The sequence below is a fragment of the Seriola dumerili genome, unplaced genomic scaffold (genome assembly GCF_002260705.1).
Source record: "Seriola dumerili isolate Sdu_G_001 unplaced genomic scaffold, Sdu_1.0 BDQW01000219.1, whole genome shotgun sequence".
Classification (NCBI taxonomy): Eukaryota; Metazoa; Chordata; class Actinopteri; order Carangiformes; family Carangidae; genus Seriola; species Seriola dumerili.
The window spans coordinates 4,842,125-4,862,527 of NW_019174474.1; the positions used below are offsets into that span (position 1 = coordinate 4,842,125).

Consider the following 20,403-nt stretch of genomic DNA (forward strand, 5'->3'; position numbering starts at 1 on the left):
TCCTAAATTAATTTCCTTGTTGACATCTCACCTCTCCTCGTTTCCCAGGATCAATTGGGACCAGCTCCACAAACGGTTCAGGCCACTGCCAGAACCATTCTACTTCCCTGACACAGGCGACTGGACCCACTCCTCCTGCCTCCCACACCCAGAAGGGCAAAGGCACATTCACTGATGACCTGCACCAACTGGTGGATAACTGGGCCAGAGATGCTATCAACCTCTCCCAATGCAAGAGAGGTCCTAAAACTGGAGCACAGGCAGCACTGGGGCATGATGTAAGCATTCAGTACTTTCTTTTAAAGAAAGACTGGAGCATTTTATAACTATATGATCATGTGTGATATTTTTGTTTTTGCTAACCACTTATTGTCTGTAAAAATGCTGCATATTCAGTTGTAAGATTTATTTATTTTTTCTCTATAACAGATAATCCCTCCAGCCAACATGGGCCGTAAATTCTCAGCTCCAGGCTACCTCTGCCCAACACTTCCCACGCCTTCCAACACCACATCCACCGCCACCACTCACCTTCCCAACCCAGCCAATCCCTCTGTCCCTTTAGGGCCCCGTAAAGGCTCTCTGGGCCCAGTTGCTCAGGGGTTCGGCTATGCCTCTGCGCCGTACAGTGCTCCTCAGTGGGCAGGACCCACAGGCACATGCCAGGTCAGCATGCTTAACCCTGCACAGCCACTAACACAGTACCAGCCACCAACAACAGCTCCAGTCTCCATACATCAAGGCTACCACATGGGAACCACACCAGCCTCCCAGAAATCAGTCAGCCCTGGAGGGTCCAACCTGAGACCCACGTAGCCCAGTCAGAGCCCTGGTCCAGGCTGAGACCACATGGCAGAGAGGGTAGACAGTCGTTGATCGAGAAACACTAGCCTTCTTTGCAGTTTGCGGGTTAGCTGGCTGGGTATTGTGCTTTTTATTTTTATTTCAACTTTTATCATTATGTGTTATGAGTTGATCTGTGTCCTCTCAGGCAGAACGAAATCTGCCTGGCAATTGGAGGGAGAGTGCAATACACATCCACAGCACAAGAGTCTCACATTTAGCCTGCCATTAGCTGTGGAATAGAGCTGTGAAGAGCATGTTGGTTGTGTCTGGTGATGTAACGCCCCAAATGCACAACCAACAGCAGCCAAAGAAGTCTTTTGAGAGCAGACATTGTAATGTTGTGATTCCTTTGAAGAGGAGAAGGTAGGAGAGATTCTGGTTGACATCCTTATTGGTCCTAACTTTAAGCCAAACTGGCACAAGAGAATTGAACTAATATACCACAACACACACACATGTGCACACACCTGACTAAACATTGACCTGGTTGAGTGACTTGGGATGGTAGGTTCTGTTGTATCAGAGCGAGGGAGAATGTGAGTGTACAGAAAGTGGAAGATAAGAGTGGTACAGTTTGTTCCAGATGGAGCTGTAAGTGTGACTGGTGGAGAAAGGAAGAAAGACATAGTAAGTTAGGCTGGAGTGTAATGGATAGGGTTGGAACATGAATACATCCCAATTGCTACCTATTAAGTAAAATGCAATAATGGCAAAGAGTAGATAAACTGTCCCTTGTAACTGTGGCCTTAATCCCCAAACACATTTAAACATTGACTTTGTATATAGATATTTCTTCACTGAGTTATGATTCCATGTTTAGCATATTTATGTCCCTGTGAGAGTCTGGTGTCATTGTGATTTCAGTTGTCTCTATCATATAGCTTTATTGTCATACTGATTTATTCTTCACGTCTGACATGTAAGCCAGTGGATCTGCCACATAAAAAAGCATTGTCGTGGTGTTGACCGCCATTCGGAGTTTAAGTGAAACTGAGGAGGTGATGCTGCTGTAGATCACAATCTGTAGAGGGTGTTTGCAGGGTGATAAATTATTTTCTTTTCTTGATTTTACACAAGAATGAAATCTTGTTAAGAATCCTAAGTTGACACATGAAACCACTTCACTTAGTGCTTAGCTATGAGATATGAGCAGTTCAAAGTCTACTTATCAATTCATACAAAATTAAACAGTTTTGGTTTATTAGTGTAGTATTTGTGGAAGGTTTCGGACTCTGAGGAGACGCAGCTTTCCCACTTCTCCCAGTTGTTTACACAGACAGTGCTCAGCACGCAGATGAACAGGTTGTTAGCAAAGTCATGTCACATTAAATATCTCCACTCATAACATTTAGCCGTCATGTCTCAAATCACAAGTGTCTGGGGTTCTCTTTCTGTGGTCTGTTTTTGTATGCGTTATTTAATAAAACAAACAAATGTTCTTTATGGACCTGTATTCAGCCATCAGATTTTGATGTTGTTTCACTGTAATTATTATTAAAGGTTGTTAAACAACATGTAGTTAAAGGAATATAAGAAGTGCAATTGCAGGGTTGTTGTTATTGGTATCCTTCTCATCACGCAGGAGTAATCCTGTGGTTTATTAAGCTCTTCTATCTATGACTGCCCTGCCCCCTTTTCTATTTTATTGTACATATGTTAATGTGAGGTAAATGCTTTCACGTAACGCTCAGTCACTAGAGTATGCTTGTGGTGACCCACTCTACATGCACATGCACTCTAACCTGTAAACATGAGGAACACTTTAGTGCCTTGCATCCTCACTAATGACAAGTTCCAGATCCATCTAGTCCTGTAGCTATGACTGTACTGCAGAAAACCAGTTAACTTAACCTGTACACAACCCGACACAGCCAACTCAGAGGACATCACACTCTGAAATGTTGGACCAGACACCACACACAGGACTGCGGAACAAAGAGCACACTGAGTAATAGTAACAGTTTCTTTTCTCTCTACAGTTACATTTGTGTTGGTTGTGTAATCAGCTGTGTATTTATATTTGGCTCATGCGTACTTGGTTTTCGCTGACATTTGTTTTTGTGGATTTATTATTAAACCATTTCATAGAAGCACTTGTTCAGGCAGCGAGTGAGCTGTATAAAGGTTTAAAAGTTGTCACGATCTAATGTTGGCTCAGCTTTTGTCTCACCACCTCACATGAGTGCCATGCTGTCTTTGTGACTTTCGCCTGCTCGTAGATTGGATGAATAGTTAAACTTCTCTAGAGAAAAACTAAGTTACTGCAATGCAGAATATGCAATGTTTAAAGTTTTATAAGGACTGAGGGGTAATGGAAACATTTGCATGCTGATGAGGGTTGTTACTGACTTCAATGTTTTTGATATTGGAATTATTAGTAATTTTTTTTATTATTATTTGCCTTCCTGAGAGTCATCACAAAGTGTTGTCTGTTTAATGTCATTCACCAGTATCACAGGCACAACTTCAATATCAGACTATTGGCATATGATTTCTGCATGCTGGCTTCACTGGTGTTTAATCTTACAAATGACAACTGGCCACTGTACAGCACAAGCTCACAACAAAGCTTAAGGTCCATGTGCTACTATGATATCAGTAATTATCACAGACCTTCATACAGTACTGTTTGAGGCTACTGACACGCAGTAATATGTTTTATTCTTCTTTCGGATCCCTCCTTACAGACTTCCCGTGATTCAGTGTCTGTTTTGTGTATGTTTTTCACATTGTACAAAATGTAAAAACAAATAAAAATATCAATTAAAGCACTTGTCATGCTTATTGGTGTAATTAAAACGTGCTATGACCAGACTGTGCCTTTTTTATTTACTAGTTTGTTACTAGGGGATTATCCAGGATGAACTGGGTTTTTTTTTTTGTTTTTTGTTGATAGTCTGAAAAAAAGAAAAGTTGATTCATCAAATTTTATTTAAAGGTCCTGAAAACTTGGTGTCAAGTCCTTAATACTTCTCTCTGACATATCGTTTACAAAAGGACAGTGCAAGAAATCCTTTTTTGAGAAGAATGATCAAAAGGTTTGATCACCACTGCAGCCTGATTAGACAGATCAGATCACTGTTTTTAGACAGAAACTAAAACTACAGCTGACTGACTTCAGTGGTAAGATTTTTTATTTTTATTTTTTACAAACCCAGGTAACATTTCTCAACATCACAGACATAGCACCAATTCATTGCAAAATGAACTTAATAAATGTATACACACTAAAGTGAATATAAACACAAAAATAAAATCATGGATTCTAGAAAGCGTTGACAAATACTCAGGTGTCCAGTCTGCATTTCTTCATGTACTGTCCTTGTCTGTACGGACTGAAGGCTTCGCCTGTAAGATTGAAAAAGTAGAAATAAATGACATGCTACAAAATTCAGCCAACAACTCATGAACAAATGAGCAACTGTTCACAAAACGTCACCTGGTCTACCATGATCCTGGTTCTGGTGTTGAGGTATGTACTGATTCCTGTCCTGTCCTCTGCTGTACAACTGGGCCTCGTCTGGAGGTCTTCCTGGGGGTCTTTGGGGGGTCTTACTGCGCGTCTGCATCTTATGATTCCCAGGCGTGCTGGGCTTGAGCCCTCTGGACGACGGCCCACCTGTCACATCCAGCTCCTCAATCCCATCTAGAGTGAAATCCCACATCTCAGGATCATCTGCATAGGAAGACGAAGCAGAACTGAGCGAGGCCGGGTGCTGAAAGCTGAAGACAGGCAGGTTTCCTCAACACACCGTCTGTACACCGTCTGGTGGTAGTTTACAGCACCTGCTAAATACTGATCCCTGCTGCTGGGCGTCCGGCGTCCGTTGCTCACACCTTCATGACCTGGGGAACAAACATTTTCATAGAAAACACAAACATCAGCGAAAATGTATACTCCCATAAATATTGAGACTCTAAACTAGGGGTCTCAACCTATGGGCCCTGGAACCTAATCTGGCCCACAACACAGTAATTATTTTATTTTCTGGAAAGGCTGCGAAATCAGAGCTTTGATCAATTAATTTCTCTTCTGTACTTCTTTCTTGCATTAAGGACAGCAAAAGACAACTTGTTACTGTACTGCAGCTGTTAACAATTATAATTGTTTTCTATTTGTATTTTGTTTCATTTTTCATTACATCAATTTTATTCTATGCTAATTTATTTTCTCATCTAATTTATTCATTTTTTATTGTGCTTTTTGTCATTCTAACATGTTGAATTGCCTCAGAGTTTGAAAGATCAGTAAACCAGCCCTCTGATTTACTGTGGGGCACATAATGTCAAAATTAAGTCACTCTGAATTATTTTATTTTACCTCCACTGGATCCTTGTCCAATAGCGACCTCTGTGTCCTCAGACTTGGCTTGATCCTGTTTCTGCTGCAGCTTCTTGGCCTCCATCTCTTTCCTGAACTTCTGCTGCAGCTGCTGCTGTCGGAGCTTCCTCAGTTGTTTGGGATCTGTGTGCAGTTCAGACCCGACAATGTCCAACGAATCCATGGCAGGCCTGAGAAGAGAACAGGGAGAATTGAGATTGAAGGTGATACACAGTTGCAAAACAGATGAGGAAGTGTGAAGTGGCGTGTTCACATGGAGCCGATGTTCTCGCTCTTCCTGTCGGGAGCAGGGCCAGCATCAGGAGTGTGAACTTCTGAACAGTTCTGGTTCTGGTCGACCACTTTGGGCTCTAGCGGCATCCTGGCAGGACCAGCTGCAGATAAAAGTTTTTCCTCTCGGGCCAGACTGGAGAGCCGGGCTTTCTCCACTAAGGGTTCCCCCTCAGAGCGCTTGGTCTTAGTCGGGTTGAGAGGAGGAGGAGGCTTTGTGAGGAGGAGAAGTGATAAGATTCAGCATCCACAGACTGAAATGAAAATAAGACCATTACATGCTAAAAGTTTGTATACTGTATCTGACCTGTTTGGGGATCTTGTTTATGGCTAAGAGGTATTCTTTATCCAGGATGCAGTTTCCAAGGGCATTGCCAAAGCATCTCAACAAAATAACACATATATTTTAGAAAAATTGTTTGTTTTTTTCTTCATATAATAAGATGTATAAAATTCTAATTGCAGTACTTCAGTGCCCTCTTCATGCCATCAGTGACAGCTTCCTTTCTTGCCTTTTCCAGTGCCAGAGCTTTAGACTTCAGTCCCTCACTGACTCCATAACCTACATCCTCATGAAACGACCCATCCTGGAGGAAAAGTAAGTATTACACACAAATTCATGTGGACAACATGAGCAGCACAGGGTGATGAGGGGTAAGGATGTAGAAAATTTCTGGTGACATTTTTTGTTGTGAAATTTTTTGCTGGAATCACAATAAAAAAAAAATGACAATGATCTAACCTTAAGCTGCACTTTGATAAACGCACTGACTCCGACATAAAACTTCCCATTGATGAGGTCTACAAAGTCTGTAAAGCACAAACACAGCTCCTGTTAGTCTGGCTGCATGGCAGCAGTTTGGCGTTAAAACACGATCCTCTAGCGACAAGAAGCTCGATGAGTCATACCGACATTCTGCTGAGAGATGGAGTGAGACCATCCGTTGTAGCCAAACATCTCGTTAGCCAGGCTGATGACACGATGCCCTTCAACATAACACACCTGTTGAAACAAGAGAGACAGTGGTGCTAGCTGAGTTACAGTAAAGTGATCTTATGCAGCTTTTGGTTTTACTCCATATCACAACAAAGTTTTTATTCCCACCTGATTTTGCTTGTGACTTGGATTCATATAAATTCACATCAACCCATCCGTTGTCTAGACACTTTAATTTCTACAGTTGAACTAAAATTTGTAAATTTGCTTCACAGCTGGAGAGAAACACAATCACAGAGACTGGTGGAGAGAAAAACAAAGACTTGCCCTCTGTCCTCCTCCAGCTACTCTGGTACTGATGTACTCTGGTCCCAGCCTCTGACGCAGAGCATTGTGCACCGCCTGGTACTCCTCAGCTGTGTAGGTACACTGTCATCACAGTGGAATTACAGTTAGGAACCAAAAACACAGCGCGCACGCACGCACACACACACACACACACACAAAAAAGAAAAAAGAAGGAAAATTCTACATTTAAAACATATTTACATTGTACTTATTATATTTCTGTTTATTTTTTTATTACAATCAGCGTTGTTTTGTTTTCAAATTCTATAGCACTTTGAGATTTTGTTAGCTGTCATAAATAAGCTTTGAAGCCGCATTAAGCTGGATGTAGACTATAACATCGCAAATGGATGATTTTTCAGTCATTCTGATTAACTCCCAACCCAACCTGCCTCACTGCCTTCTGCTTTCACAAGATGAAGGTTTCAGAGTCCATTTTCATTCATGCACCTGTTATAAAAGGTTTGAACTTTATATAAACATTTTTTTTTTACTTTTAAGACATTGATTCTTTAATTCTGTCTCAGTTCACTTATTGTCACATTTTTGGATTGGGTGGCAGAAGCTTAGACTGAGGCCAGAAAGAAACACACACACACACACACACACACACACACACACACACACACACACACACACACACACACACACACACACACTAATACAGGTAGGACGTGAACACATGGTGAGACAAGAGCAGCTGTGCTTTACCTTTCTAATTAATTTGCTCTGCACACCTGAGTCTCATTTGAATTAATTAGTCTGTGACAGGAGTTTTAAATTAACCTTTGAAGAAGTCAGCAGGATGACGTTTCCTTGCACACCTATAATGCACACCTATAATCCACTTACCTGTCCGAAGCACCTAGACGCATCGGTGCTCCTTTCCTCGGTGTTGCAGGACATGGTTGCAGAGCTCTGCTGTGGTCTCTGAAACAGACAGACAATAGGAACAGTTAATGTAGCTAAATAGCAACAACTATCAGCTGCTCTAACCCATATAAACGCACTTTAATCAGTCATGATTGTGACCTGTTTATTGAAAGCTAAAATGAAGTGAAGCTAACTGTACAGTCTGTATCGGCAGGTCAAGTTAATACTGGCTCCACTTTGCTCGTTATTACCACATTAGCTATGACTCGGTGCCGCTGTAAATTAGCTCATGTGTATTAATACAAACTCACCGGTTAAAATCCCTCAGAAGTAAATTGTGTTGAATCAAACAGCCACAGCAGTGAAACATTTGCTACATTTCAGCTAAACGATCATCTGAACTTCCCGCTCGGACTACCGGAGGAGGAGTTTATGTTGCCTTCACGGCCCGTGGGAAAATAAACACGTAGACGTAGCTATGGTTCTGTGTTCGTTGGCATAGGGCATTTCATCTGTAGCCAATACAATTTAGCGAATTAGCAAAGACTATGGTCGTATGATTTTAAGACATGGAACCGACTTTGTAAATCGTTATGTTATGAATCAGTCAGTCGGACTCAGTTTCGTTGATACGACTTTTGTCCCTTTACCTCCACGAGATCAAATACAGTGCCACACCACAGATTTTGCTGTTACCATAGAAACGTTACTCTGTTACTGGTCTGAGGCCAGTCCAGGTCAGAGTAGCAAATATGTTCAGAATGTATTTCTATTTTATTTTTGATTGATTGATTAATCTTATCATATTAGCTAATCATTTTCAATCAACTTAAATTAGAGTTTAAAAGAATGGAATAAAATACATACTTGCATTTTCTCCTCTACAAACAGCTTTACAGAGGGTTGCAATGAAGGTTATTTTAGTTCTAGCTAAAAAAAAATATTTATGGATTATAAAAAGAAAATATAAAGATATAAAGGCCACATTTTCCTCCTCCACTCTTACTTGCTTGAGAATGGCTGTAAATACTAAAGACACTGTCTCCTGTTAATTTAGTTGTTATTGCTATTTTGGAGAATAGACGTAGAAAGTAAATGTTCATTCAATTTGTCTATTCTTAATTTTGATATTTGACTTCCATTGTAGACCTCCTTTTTCACTCTGAATATACAATTAATTATCTGAACATAAAAAATGACAACAGACTAATCCGGAGTGAAGTTAGTTAATGTTAATGTTAATGATCCAATAGGCGCGTTTTACTGCATGAGAAGATTAACTGTCACAACATGCATAGTAGTCTGATGATTTGTTTCTTGTCATTGAGTCTTATTTGCATAACAGTAAAGCAATAACAAGAAAATCGCATTCTTATTCTTTAAGCATGCAACTGAAATTACCAGCTTGCTTGAGTTGTTTTTAAATAATAGCTTTAATTTTGTTGCTCACGAGACTCACTTAATTACATCACGACCCGTGGAAATAGAGGATTATCTGCAAAATACCAGCGCCTGCACTGACAGATGGCGAAACACCCAGCGTGTTAAACTGCATAGATTGGGGTCAGTGCTGGATACTATGCACTTACTGCCTCGTATTCCGATTATACTGTTCAAAGCAACATGGCACATGCAGGTCTCAGTCCCAGCGTCTATGCAGCTGCGTGTACTGCTGTGCTATGATGCAAATACAGTGGGCCTAGCCTATAGCTCTTGCTTTGTTTGTTTTGGAAGATGTTGATGTTTTGGAGGTTAAGAGCCTGTGTAGTAGGCCTATATGCCTCTATGTCTACGTCTCCTACACGAGTCTGCGTTTAAATTCTTGAGGAATAAAGTGAAAATTGTTCACAGCTCGTCAAACCCATGCTTTTATGTTTTTTTCTTGAACCCCAGTGATTCCCCTGTTTTGCATACGGCTAGAACCACAATGCGCGTCCACGTTGCTGCTCGTGGCCGCGTCCGTGAGTCCAGGTTCGCTTTGCATCTCGTCAACACAAAGCGGGGGCGAGCCAGAGAGAGAGAGAGAGCGAGCGAGCGGCAGTGCATGCTTCATGAATGAGTCCCCCTCCACCGCGCCGCAGGTCGGACCCTTCATCCGCCTGCACCCTGATGCCCGTGTGGGTGCGCAGACTGGCGGGGAGCAGTCCAGCTGATGAGCCTGGACAGTAAATACTTCCCATCGGTACTACATGACCGTTTCATCCCAACAGGAACAACACGACAGGATAAGCAACGGTGAGTGCAGGCTACAGTGGGCGGGCAGAGGCGCATGACATACGGCAACTTTGTAGCCATTATGATACAGTTTTTATCCAAAGGTGGACTTAATGATGCATCTGCGCCAGTCTGTGTGTTCAGAAGACATCCACGCTGTTTACAGTGACACTTTGCCTCATCCTCTCGTCCACACAAGTAAAAAAAAAAAAAAAAAATAGAAAAACCTCCACGTACGCACGACTGGCTGTACATTCCTCCCTGTGCGATAAACGTGGACTGTTGATTGCATGTCTAGCCGATTGATTGGCTATCTAATGTCGAATAAACATGTCGGGGTATATCAGTGGGCCAGGAAAGCAATAGAGACTAATAGAAATCAAAAGTGGCACCAATATGACTGTAGTCGCCCCTAAAAGACAAGGAGGAGGGGTGAACAAAAGCAGAAATGCCCAGACTGGCGTGGCATGGCATGTCGGGTATACAGTGTGTAACCTGTCTGTGTGTCCCTGACTGAGATGTTACTCCAATGAAAACTGCAGATCAGTCCATCAGAAAACACACGAATCACCTATTTATCACTTGCATGCAGGGTGTCAGAGAAGGAGGCTTGTGTTGTGTCTTTGTCTGGAGAGTGACAGCCCAGACTGTTGTTCTCCCCTCTGACCAGGGGATGGTGCTTCACTATGTACAGAGTGTTTCTGTGGGGAGACACCCAAATAGACTATAATACTGTAATGTCATACTCCAAGAGAGAGGACTGTGGCTACGTGGCTTTTACAGGAATAATCCACACACTCATACTGTACATGCACACACATGCATTTCCCTTTTTTTTCCTCTGATGTAATTGTGTGATTGTGTTAAAGTTGCAGAGTAGGTTTAGCTCCGATTGCAAAACACTCATCCATAGTGTTGAAATAACATTCACTGACAGAATAAGGAAACAGAAGGCAGCCGTCTGCTTACACACTATAACTCTTTTGAGGAGATCACAAATGTGTGGTTTGGTTTTCTCCTGTGGCCCTTCGATGGTAAGTTTTACTTACTTTTGTGCGTTAATGTTTCTTATTTCAGTCATTGTCTCAAAGTAAAAGGTAGCTGAAGGATCATGACTGTGTCAGGGCCTCAGACATTTTTTTCTGATGCCTCACGCGCCCATGAAAAATGTGATCTCTCCTGTAGGCTCTGTTTGCCTTTGTTGACATTTCTACTGTTATGCAAACCTTAATATCAATTTCTCCATCATTTCCCCCTCATATGTTCAGATGCTTGATGGACTCAGGCGGAGGCATGCCTCCCGGCCCTCCCCCCGACCCCTGTCCCTCAACTTCAGCACCTTCTCCGCCCCTCCCCCGAGCCCGGACATGGACAGCAGTAGTGAGCATCCAATCAGGAGGTAAGGCTCAGTTCCTGGGATTAACATTTCTCAACGTACAGCTTCCTGGAAGATGCATGAACTATTCATTAGCATTCATAAAAATCCCACCATCTCTCGTCCCAGAAGATTTCATTAACTGTCAGAGCTTTACCTGCAACACATGTTGACTTGATGATAATGATCTCCTGGGGGGATGTTTGATTGACTCATTTCCTTATGTGTGTACATCTCATCGATCTGTACACTTGCTTTCCATGTTTTTTGAGCTTGTATGATCGTGGGTGTGTGTTTGTGTGTGTGCGTGTGTGTGTGTGTGTGTGGGGGGGGGTCGTCTGTCGTTTACTGCCATGCTGTCAGCAGAGAGTTTCTGGACTGTGTGGGTTTGAATTCATCATTCCTCTTTTTCTTCAGTTAGTTTCCACCAGTCCCTCCTGAAAATAGAGTACAGAAATGCCAAAGAGGTGGCTGAGGTCATTTACAAACAGTATGTCTTTTACAGTTTGTCTACCAGAGCCCTTACAAGTTTAGTTTTACACTCAAAAACACATTTTGTGAATAGTTTGGGAAATTGCCAAGAATTAGATGAGAAGATTGATACCGCTCTCATGTGTGTATGCTAATAGGAAGCTAGAGCCAGCAGTTGATTAGCTTAGCTTAGAATAAAGAGTGGAAAAAGGAGGAAACAGCTAACCTGCCTCTGTCCAAAGGTAACAAAAACTGTCAACCAGCACCTCTAAAGCTCATTAATTAACTCATTTGTTTAGTTCATACAAAAGCCGAAGTAAAAAACACCCTGTTGTGGTTTTATGGGAGTTATGTGCCAGACTGTTTTGGTTTTTGTATGGATTAAACAAACAAGGTAAAAGAAGTTAATTAATCAATTTTAGAGATGTTGTTAGGTGGATTTTGTTAACTGTGGACAGAGACAGGCTAGTTGTTTCCCTCTGTTTCCAGTCTTCATGCTAAGGTAAGCTAAGCTAAATAGCTGCTGGCTCTAGCTTCATATTAACTGTACAGACATGTGAGTGGTATCAATCAGTAAGAAAGAGAATAAAAATAAGTGAACAAGACGTCCAGAAATTTTACTTTCGATGGGATGGTGCTGCCTTAACAACTTGTTAAACAAGTTTGACTATTTCATTCAGTGTCAACATCATAGTTTTCATGAGAAGTTGTTTCAGGGGACATAAAAGAGGAGAAGCTGGACATTAATGGGTCCTCATAATCAGCATTAAAAATCCAGTATCAGTCGGGCTCTAGTTTCATGTATTACACAGTTTTTTACTATTGTCGTCCTGCTCCAGCTGTGTTGAACATGGGAGAGCAGGAAGACCTTCTCTACTGTCCTGTATTGTGTCACTGCTTCCTATCCCTGTTTTTGTTGTTGTTAATAAGCCGGACCACTTCCTCCTCCATCTCCCCCTCTCCACCTCCCCTCTGTACAGTGACAAAGTCCCAACTGCTTCGGTCTGCTTACCCTGCAGTTCCTCTGGCATCTGTGCTCTGCATAAATATTTGTTTGCATCAATGGCTGTATTGTACTGACAGAGAGGCAGAGAGGGAGGAAGAGTATGCCCCCATCGTTGCATGTGCTATTGTTTTCTTCTCTTCTGAGAGGGGCAGTGCGGTGACACTGTGGCCCACCTCTCGGCTTGGCTCCACCCATCCTGCTCTTAACGTGCTACCCCTCTCTCACCATGCATCATCCTGTCCTACTTCTCTCCTCCTCTGTCGCCAGCCGCTCTTTGTATTGTCATTGTGCTTTTTCCCTCTGTATACTCTGTCTCTCTTTCAGACTCACTCTGCTTATGTTCTCCTCTCCCCTCCAGCCATCTCCTCGTGTTTCTTCTCTGTATCTGTGTGTCAGCTCATCGCCTGCCCTTCTTTCACTCCTGTCCAGCACTGAGTGCATACTCTTATTTCTCGCCACTTCCTTTCTATCTCCCTCATGAGGACTCTGCACCGGCTGAAGTTGATGAGCTCCCCCAGCCTCAGCGAGCTGGGGAAGAGTGAGAAAAGTTCACCAGAGGACAGAGGGGAGAAGCAGAAGAGGGCAGGAGCCAACGCCACCTGGAACAGGTACACCAAATAAGGTGCAAAAAATGTAGTGTTTAAATGCGTCTGGGACAGAAATGTAGATCGGTTTTATGTGTGTGTCTTATGTTGCAGCATCCACAACGCTGTCATAGCAGTCTTCCAGAAGAAAGGTTTGGCAGATAATGAACTCTACGTCCTCAATGAAGGTGTCCGGTGAGTTTGGTCACACACAAACACAGTACTGAGAAAAACGTACCTTTATTTGAGACTGTTGATGTAATTTTGTGCTATAATCAGTATAATTAGTCTACTGTCTGTCCTGTGTATGCTGACTGAATGTGTTCTTGTGAATGAGGTTGTTGTGTGTGTATGTACAGTATGTGGGCCTGGGGAGTCATGTGGTCATGCCAGATATCTCATTATCTTACCAAACCAGATCCGTCCCTCCTCTCACATCAACCTCCATTATAGCTCAGTAAACACATCTCCATGTACAGAAAAGCCACAAGGAGGTTCACACACTTTTGTTTAATGACACAGGAAACTCTGGATTATAATGCAGGAAAACAGGGTGTTTAGTAGATTGGTTTCCGTCATTCGTTCTGTGTACTTGAGTAATAAACTGCAGGTTTTAAACACATACATACACATTTACTAACTGACAATGATTGAACACTCTCCAATATACTGTATATTTCTGTTCATTTTGAATTCTGAAGTGAAGCAAATGTCAAATATTTGTTTTCTCAGACATCTGTTGAAGACTGAGTTGGGGTCCTTCTTCACAGAATACCTTCAGGTAACACATCTTTGATATTAAATGAAATTGGATCTGGATTGGCAGCAGAAAACATTATTCAGACAAACGAAATATTCGTTCTAGAGAACATGGTGAACACATTAAGTTTTCAGATGTTCATAATTATTGTCTTCTTTTCACAGAACCAGTTGTTGACAAAAGGCATGGTCATCCTCCGAGACAAAATAAGGTTCTACGAAGGTACGACTGCTCTGATACATAGTCTGGAAATATATTGTAGTGCAAGTGAATTGAGCTTTAATCAGCTGTCTTTTTGGTTTGTTCCTGTGTGATCGATGCAGGTCAGAAGTTACTCGACTCTCTGGCAGAGACGTGGGACTTCTTCTTCTGTGATGTCCTCTCCATGCTGCAGGCCATCTTTCATCCTGTTCAGGTACATGACCTTCATAAGAGTCTGCTTATTTTTGTGTTTGCTGCCCAAAGGATGAATTTCAAACAGTTCTGCTGTTTTCTATGTCCTTCCTGTGTGCAGGGTAAGGAGCCCTCTGTCCGACAGCTGGCTCTGCTTCACTTCAGGAACACCATAGTCTTGAGTGTAAAGTTAGAGGATGCCCTTTCTCGACCTCGGGCTCGTGTGCCCCCCTCTGTTACACAGATGCTGCTTATTCTACAGGTAGGCCTGCAGGCACCAAGCCAAATGTTACTGCTTGTTTCCTTACTTACTTTTTGGTTATTTCTGATCTTAATGAGGCAAATTAGCACTAAATTACATTTTTGAGCTTTGCACATGTTAATTTGTGACTACTTCCAAGCACAGAAGGGTAAGCCACTATCACAGATAATAAACACCTGCTGTTTTTCATCTTCTGTCCGGCTCAAATGTACTATTTCGTATCCAGACATGAGTATACACACATTAGACTGAATGGCATAAAAACACCCCCCAAAAAAGCTGATTCATAGCCCAGAGTAACCTTTAATTTTAATTTAATTATAATTGTTTATTCCCATTCCTTTTACCATTTAATTGTTTTTATTGATGCTTGGTGTCCAATCTACAGTCATAAAAACAAAAGTTATTCAATTCACACTTATTCCAGATAAAGAAATGCACCACATTTGAGAAGCTGCAACCATAAAATGCTTGGTAATTTTTTACTAATAATTTACTCTAAATATTAAAATCACCATTAATCAATTTTGGACTTATACACTAAGGAACAGCTTAAGTTCACACTCAGATGCCTGTCTGTGTTTGTTTATAGGGGGTCCATGAGCCACGTGGTGTGAATGAGGACTACCTGAGGCTGGAATCTCTGGTTCAGAAGGTGGTCTCACCGTACCTGGGCACCCACGGGCTTTACTCTGGAGACAGTGCTGACGCCAATTGCTGTGTTCTGGGTGAGACAGTGTTTACAAAAACCCAAAAAAGGGGAACTGTAATGTAGTAATGTAGTGTCTGACGAGAAACGTTTCTTAACCAGCACCCTCCCTTCTTTTCCTCATGTCTTTCAGAGAAGCGTTTACCGTGGGGCTGGTCCAAGTCTGCAGATCAACCGTCTAAAAACCCCGTGGTACGATCAAAGAGCTACAACATCCCTCTGCTGCTGACCCCGGTGGCTGAGTATGACCCAGATGCCAGCTCTGTTGGCAGTGGAGGAATTCGACGCCACTCCGCCTGTGAGATAATATCATGCTTGGAGGAACAGGGACTGGCCTTCGCTGACCTGGCCCCAGGATCTGAACTGTCTGGCTCCTCCTCCAACAGGCTGTGTGTGGGTTCTCAGTTCAATGGTATGACAAAAAATTAAGATGTCTGTATCCATCATTATGTTGGTTATTATGAAAAAACTAAAATCATAATGTGATAATCCATAATAATCCAGCACTTTGTCAATCGCAGGTATTGTACAAGCAGGAGCCAGTGCCATGGACTTGCCTCTTACGTCTGCATCCATCCATCCCCTTCATTCCTCAGGAGCTCTGCACGGCACTGAGGCCACAACAACAATGACTGATCTCAGTAAGGGTGCATCCTCCACGCCGCCCAGTGAATCATCCAGCCCTGAAACCATAATTGGACAAGTGCTAGAGTCTGCAGACTCAGACTCAGATGGGATATTTATTGATTTCCCTTCTCACTCGTCAGAGGCTATGGGGTACAGCCGCGAAAGCAGGCAGAGCACTGTGTAGCTGTGGTTGCCTTTAGGAACACACACCACCAAACGTGTACGTCAGTGATCTTGGACAAAGATTAAAGAAATCGTAAAACTACATTTCATTAAATGGGTACCATCTTCCTCTCTTACTGTAGTACGATGAGTTTCCATGACGACTCCATTCCAAGTGCTTTCACTGGTGAGTGAAAACCTTGTAACTGTAAAATGTCAACGTTCTAAAAAGTACGAAAAACACTCGTCCCTACAAACACAGAAAATGATTTAAAAAGACATTAATGAGCAATACCATTACACTGGCTCACATTTTCTTTCATTACCACAAACATGGGTACTGTAGTTTACTTTGAGTCAATACAACATATACCCTCCTGCTGCTGTGTATTAATCCATATCTGAAAATAGTTACCAACGAATGCATTATTTACTCTTGTTTGAGCTATGTTTGGTAAAAACTGTGGTGTCCAGTGCTTTTAGTAACTTAGCCTTTAAAAAAAACAGATCTATATATTTGTGATCTGTTCTTAAAGATTTGATGGGCTTGAGGTTGAGAGCCACAGATAGACTGGGTAAGTAATGAGAGACTAATCCATTGTTGGTTTTGGTCTTTTCATGGGATTTGGTGACAATGGCAAAAATATAGCATGTCATTAGCCTTATCCTGTTACCCATAGAAAGGCACACAATCCTTTAACTGAAGTTAAAATCACAAAAAACACCAAAATTGGAGTTACAAGGTTTTCACACAACAGATGGCTGTTACAGCTGCCATTTAAATGGAAAAATGTCTGAAACTTAACGTAATTATCATCGGTTTGTTTTATATTTGAGCATTTTTAACTTCACAAAAGTTTTACATTCTCTGTTTATGCTCTGTTGTTTGCTGGTTGGCAGTAACACAGTAATGAGGTCTTCTGCTCTCACTTTTGTATGTCATCTTATGAAAATGTGGACTGTTGAATTGTTTTTAATGACAGCGGCGATCATAGAGGTCTAATGCAAATTTCTCTTAGAGCAAACATCAGTGTGACAGCATTTGCTTTTCTGTATTCGCTTTGTACAGCAGGAGGTTGAGAAATACGCCGATGTTTATTGTTTACATTTGACAAAGACATGAATATTTTGACTGAATGTTGTCTCACACACTGTATTTTGCACCACCACTACCTTGTAAATAAAAGTGAATTGTTGGTTTTTAGGACAGCTAGTTAGTGTCAAGTGAGCTTTTAACTTGAAATGAATTGAGATTTTAATAAGGGCTTTTTAACTGAATCTTTTTATGATGTTTTACCTCAAGCGTTTTGTACTTTACTTTTTTTGACAATCTATGACGTCTACGGAGTTGTACTTTGTATTAATTTGTATTAATTTGTTATACTAGCCCAGTAAAAATAAATAAATTTGAGAAATCTTTAAAAATGTGGGTTATCTCCTTCTACTGTAAATAATTGGTTTGTTGGACATAGAATATTTGCCCTGATTTATATTGAGTCCTCAACAATGGGGGTGTACATCCCACCCCACACAATTTTGACCATACAACATGAAGACTATTAAATATTTAATATTTAAATGTTAAATTATTAATATTAAAATAAACATCATGCGTAAGCTTTTCATTCAGAAACGAAAACTCTCATATTATAGACATATTAGATTTTCTACCAGAACTTTCAGCCGCATCTTGGAGTTGTTCAGTTGTCATGAGGAAAAATCAAATAAGTGATCCTTGAGTTCTCTAACCGAACACAGTGTCCTCAATAGCAGCTACAGTCCTGCAGTTATCTATCAAAATAAAAGACGTCAAGTGAGAGAATCCTGCTTTTGTTTTGAAATGTACCGGACTCATTGCGGTCATCTATCAAAATAAAATATGACTGTCGATTAAAGACATGCTTTTGTTTTGAAAATCCCTACCGGAATCCTTGCTGTTACTGCAGCTAAAGCTGTGAGCTAAAGCTAACAAAACTGTACTCCTCGCCGTGAAAACTAAACTGTTTGTATTAATGTGTCGACATTGGTGTTGTTGGTGAAGAGTTTGTCTTTCAAACTTCTGTTTTAAGAAAACAGGTTGACTCTCCTGGGGAACGTGGTAAGGCATCTTTCAACAATGTTTTCATTTGGGTTTCATAAGTTAGCTTCAGCTTGCTAACAGACAGTAGCTTCAGGTCTGCACTAATGGCAAATGGAAATAGAATTCATCGACGCTAGTTATGAAAAGCATAAACACCGGTGGTAGGAGTCTTGATGTATGATCAGAGTTGATTCTTATTTTCTGTCATGTGTTCATTAATGGCGCATCACATCCATCAGAGAATAATGAGTTATTTTTTGGTGTTTCAGATCACTGTGTGAGTGTGTGTGAGTGAGTGTGTGTGTGTGTGTGTCAGTCACCTTCGCTGTGGTCCTCAGTCCTCTCCTCAGTCTCTCTGGGTGTGGATGATACTGGCTCTGTGCCAGTCCTCTGTAGATGAAGATGTCCCTGGCCCAGCGAGTGCTCCTTTCCTGGATCTTTGCCCTAATCTTCCTCATCATGCTGGTCCTCAAACTGGACTCCAAGATCCACTGGAACTGGTTCCTCATCTTCCTCCCTGTCTGGACCTTTGACACCATCCTAATCCTCATGCTGATAGTGAAGATGGCAGGGCGCTGCAAGCCAGACTTTGACCCCAGGGACGGCGAGCAGAGCCTAAAGAGGAGGCTGTGGTATCTGACAGCCCTGCTGCTGAAGCTGGCCTTCTGTCTGACACTGTGCTCCCGCCTGGAGAGGTTCACCAACATGTGGGTCAGCGTGGTGTGTGTCCCTCTGTGGGTGCTGCTGGGTGGGGCGCTGGTGGAGCTGGGACACAGTGTTTTCCACTACAGGAGGGACTGAACCAGAAAGGGCCAAATCAGGACAAAAACTTTTTATACTGAAGCATCTCTAGCTATGAATTCACCGATCTGATCCACTGGATTGGTATCAGAAATGACACTGACCTTATTAAGCAGACTGTGTATCAGCCATACATGACTGATCCACATTAAACACTGTTTCTTTGTCGATGTCATTATGAAATTCACCTTTTCTGTTATAAGCTTCAGAAGGTTGCCAACAAAGCAGGCCCCAGTGAGTTCTACACAGTGTGGGAAACAGGTTTTAAATATGAGAAATGCAGTACATTGTTTTGGCATTCACATTATTGCCTTCTGGCTTGATTTTGGGTAACAGTAGAAAAAGAAATGATGACCGGTTTTACGCTTCATTAAATGTTGGTTTACATGTCACCTCTTCACTTCTACGGAGAGAGCACACACCCTGTATGTACACACACATGCAGTGTCCAATGTGGTGTCTGTGTGACACTGACACTAGCAGTGTATTTACAGTATGAGATCTGCACTAGCATGCACACCATATACCTGTTTGTGGAATCACTGTTGCACAGTATATCACTATTTGAGCATTTCTGTAATGCAGTAAGCAATCTCACTTCTATATTTCTGCTCAGTACCCATCCCAGGATGTCCCTCTGTTGACACAATTTGAATGTGAATTCAGAACTTTCTTTAACTGAATGGATTAAAAATGTCCTTTGCATTGTTCAAAGACAAATTTTCATGTAAAAAAAAAAAAAAGATTACATCCTTGTGAATGCAAACTATATACATAATTCTCCTGGATGAAAAGGCCATGCTGTTCCCTAAATCAACAGGGTTTATCCTCTGAACTGTGGCAATTTTAGGACATCAGACTCACCTTGTTAAACACAGCTCAACACTGTCAGATTCAAGTGTCATCATTGTAAACTGTGCTTTGTCATGCCTCAACATCTGTTAAGCTTGAGCTGCACTTCATTCTTTATTAATATGGCAGACACTTTTTTTCCAATGACTTACAATAAGTGCAACCTATTTTCACTGTACTATTTAGCTGTGGTTGGCCTGTTATTAGTAAAACCTGCGCTTTACCTCTACGACAAGTCAAAATAATCTGATGTGAAAGGCATATTCCAGCATGACATGCTACCATGGCCATTTTAACTTGCTTGCAGTCAGCAAGTTAACAGTGATATTTAGCACATTAGTAATCTAAGCATCAGATATCTGGGAACATCTACAGATATCTTGTCTTGGACTGAAGTGATGGAGTGGTAATCAAAGACAAGGCAATCAATCCTGAAGTTTTCAGTGTTGGACCAACATTGTCATCTCTAAACCCAAGCTGCTGAAGTAACT

At 41.7% G+C, this 20,403-nt stretch overlaps 4 protein-coding genes across 8 annotated transcripts in view; 3 read left to right on the top strand and 1 right to left on the bottom strand.

The window, feature by feature from the left end:
• LOC111228396 (serine/threonine-protein kinase WNK1-like) overlaps positions 1 to 2,988 on the top strand; it is a 28,034-nt gene extending 25,046 nt beyond the window's left edge. For all 3 annotated transcript variants that reach the window (XM_022754243.1, XM_022754242.1, XM_022754244.1), the window contains exons 27-28: positions 49 to 278; positions 430 to 2,988. In XM_022754243.1, the coding sequence (XP_022609964.1) occupies positions 49 to 278; positions 430 to 816 (617 nt within the window). In that variant the 3' untranslated portion in view covers positions 817 to 2,988. The remainder of the gene's footprint in view (positions 1 to 48; positions 279 to 429) is intronic.
• An 806-nt stretch (positions 2,989 to 3,794) lies between these two features.
• On the bottom strand, positions 3,795 to 8,011 carry rad52 (RAD52 homolog, DNA repair protein). Of its 2 annotated transcripts, XM_022754715.1 has the most exons (12): positions 7,928 to 8,011; positions 7,596 to 7,673; positions 6,723 to 6,824; positions 6,368 to 6,461; positions 6,201 to 6,268; positions 5,927 to 6,045; positions 5,766 to 5,841; positions 5,442 to 5,671; positions 5,168 to 5,358; positions 4,633 to 4,692; positions 4,286 to 4,522; positions 3,795 to 4,194 (listed from the first exon to the last, which is right to left on the bottom strand). In XM_022754715.1, exons 2-12 carry the CDS (start codon positions 7,647 to 7,649, stop codon positions 4,133 to 4,135), a joined length of 1,293 nt encoding a protein of 430 aa, XP_022610436.1. In that variant the 5' UTR covers positions 7,650 to 7,673; positions 7,928 to 8,011; the 3' UTR covers positions 3,795 to 4,132. The 2 variants fall into 2 exon arrangements, with proteins under 2 accessions (XP_022610436.1, XP_022610438.1); XM_022754717.1 differs by lacking the exons at positions 5,766 to 5,841; positions 5,927 to 6,045.
• A 1,633-nt stretch (positions 8,012 to 9,644) lies between these two features.
• prr5 (proline rich 5) lies at positions 9,645 to 17,383 on the top strand. Of its 2 annotated transcripts, none has more exons than XM_022754714.1 (11): positions 9,645 to 9,851; positions 11,099 to 11,229; positions 13,165 to 13,290; positions 13,381 to 13,461; positions 13,999 to 14,047; positions 14,191 to 14,248; positions 14,350 to 14,441; positions 14,541 to 14,681; positions 15,274 to 15,409; positions 15,524 to 15,802; positions 15,912 to 17,383. In XM_022754714.1, the coding sequence occupies exons 2-11, from the start codon at positions 11,099 to 11,101 to the stop codon at positions 16,199 to 16,201; spliced, it is 1,383 nt and encodes a 460-aa protein (XP_022610435.1). In that variant the 5' UTR covers positions 9,645 to 9,851; the 3' UTR covers positions 16,202 to 17,383. The 2 variants fall into 2 exon arrangements, with proteins under 2 accessions (XP_022610435.1, XP_022610434.1); XM_022754713.1 differs by lacking the exon at positions 9,645 to 9,851 and adding an exon at positions 10,777 to 10,864.
• A 732-nt stretch (positions 17,384 to 18,115) lies between these two features.
• On the top strand, positions 18,116 to 19,228 carry LOC111228705 (transmembrane protein 60-like). Its single transcript, XM_022754718.1, has 2 exons — positions 18,116 to 18,277; positions 18,529 to 19,228. The coding sequence occupies exon 2, from the start codon at positions 18,656 to 18,658 to the stop codon at positions 19,058 to 19,060; it is 405 nt and encodes a 134-aa protein (XP_022610439.1). The 5' UTR covers positions 18,116 to 18,277; positions 18,529 to 18,655; the 3' UTR covers positions 19,061 to 19,228.
• Positions 19,229 to 20,403: the final 1,175 nt, after the last annotated feature.

Bases quoted from the DNA above. Each gene is read 5' to 3' on its own strand.
- prr5 (XM_022754713.1), top strand. From the start codon at position 10,829: ATGTGTGGTTTGGTTTTCTCCTGTGGCCCTTCGATG. The intron at 13,291-13,380 runs GTACACCAAATA...CTTATGTTGCAG, and splicing joins GCCAACGCCACCTGGAACAG to CATCCACAACGCTGTCATAG. The intron at 14,442-14,540 runs GTACATGACCTT...TCCTGTGTGCAG, and splicing joins CCATCTTTCATCCTGTTCAG to GGTAAGGAGCCCTCTGTCCG.
- rad52 (XM_022754715.1), bottom strand. From the start codon at position 7,649: ATGTCCTGCAACACCGAGGAAAGGAGCACCGATGCGTCTAGGTGCTTC. The intron at 5,359-5,441 runs GTGAACACGCCA...TTCTCTTCTCAG, and splicing joins AGCGAGAACATCGGCTCCAT to GCCTGCCATGGATTCGTTGG. The intron at 4,195-4,285 runs GTGACGTTTTGT...TCAATCTTACAG, and splicing joins CCAGGATCATGGTAGACCAG to GCGAAGCCTTCAGTCCGTAC.
- LOC111228705 (XM_022754718.1), top strand. From the start codon at position 18,656: ATGAAGATGTCCCTGGCCCAGCGAGTGCTCCTTTCCTGGATCTTTGCC.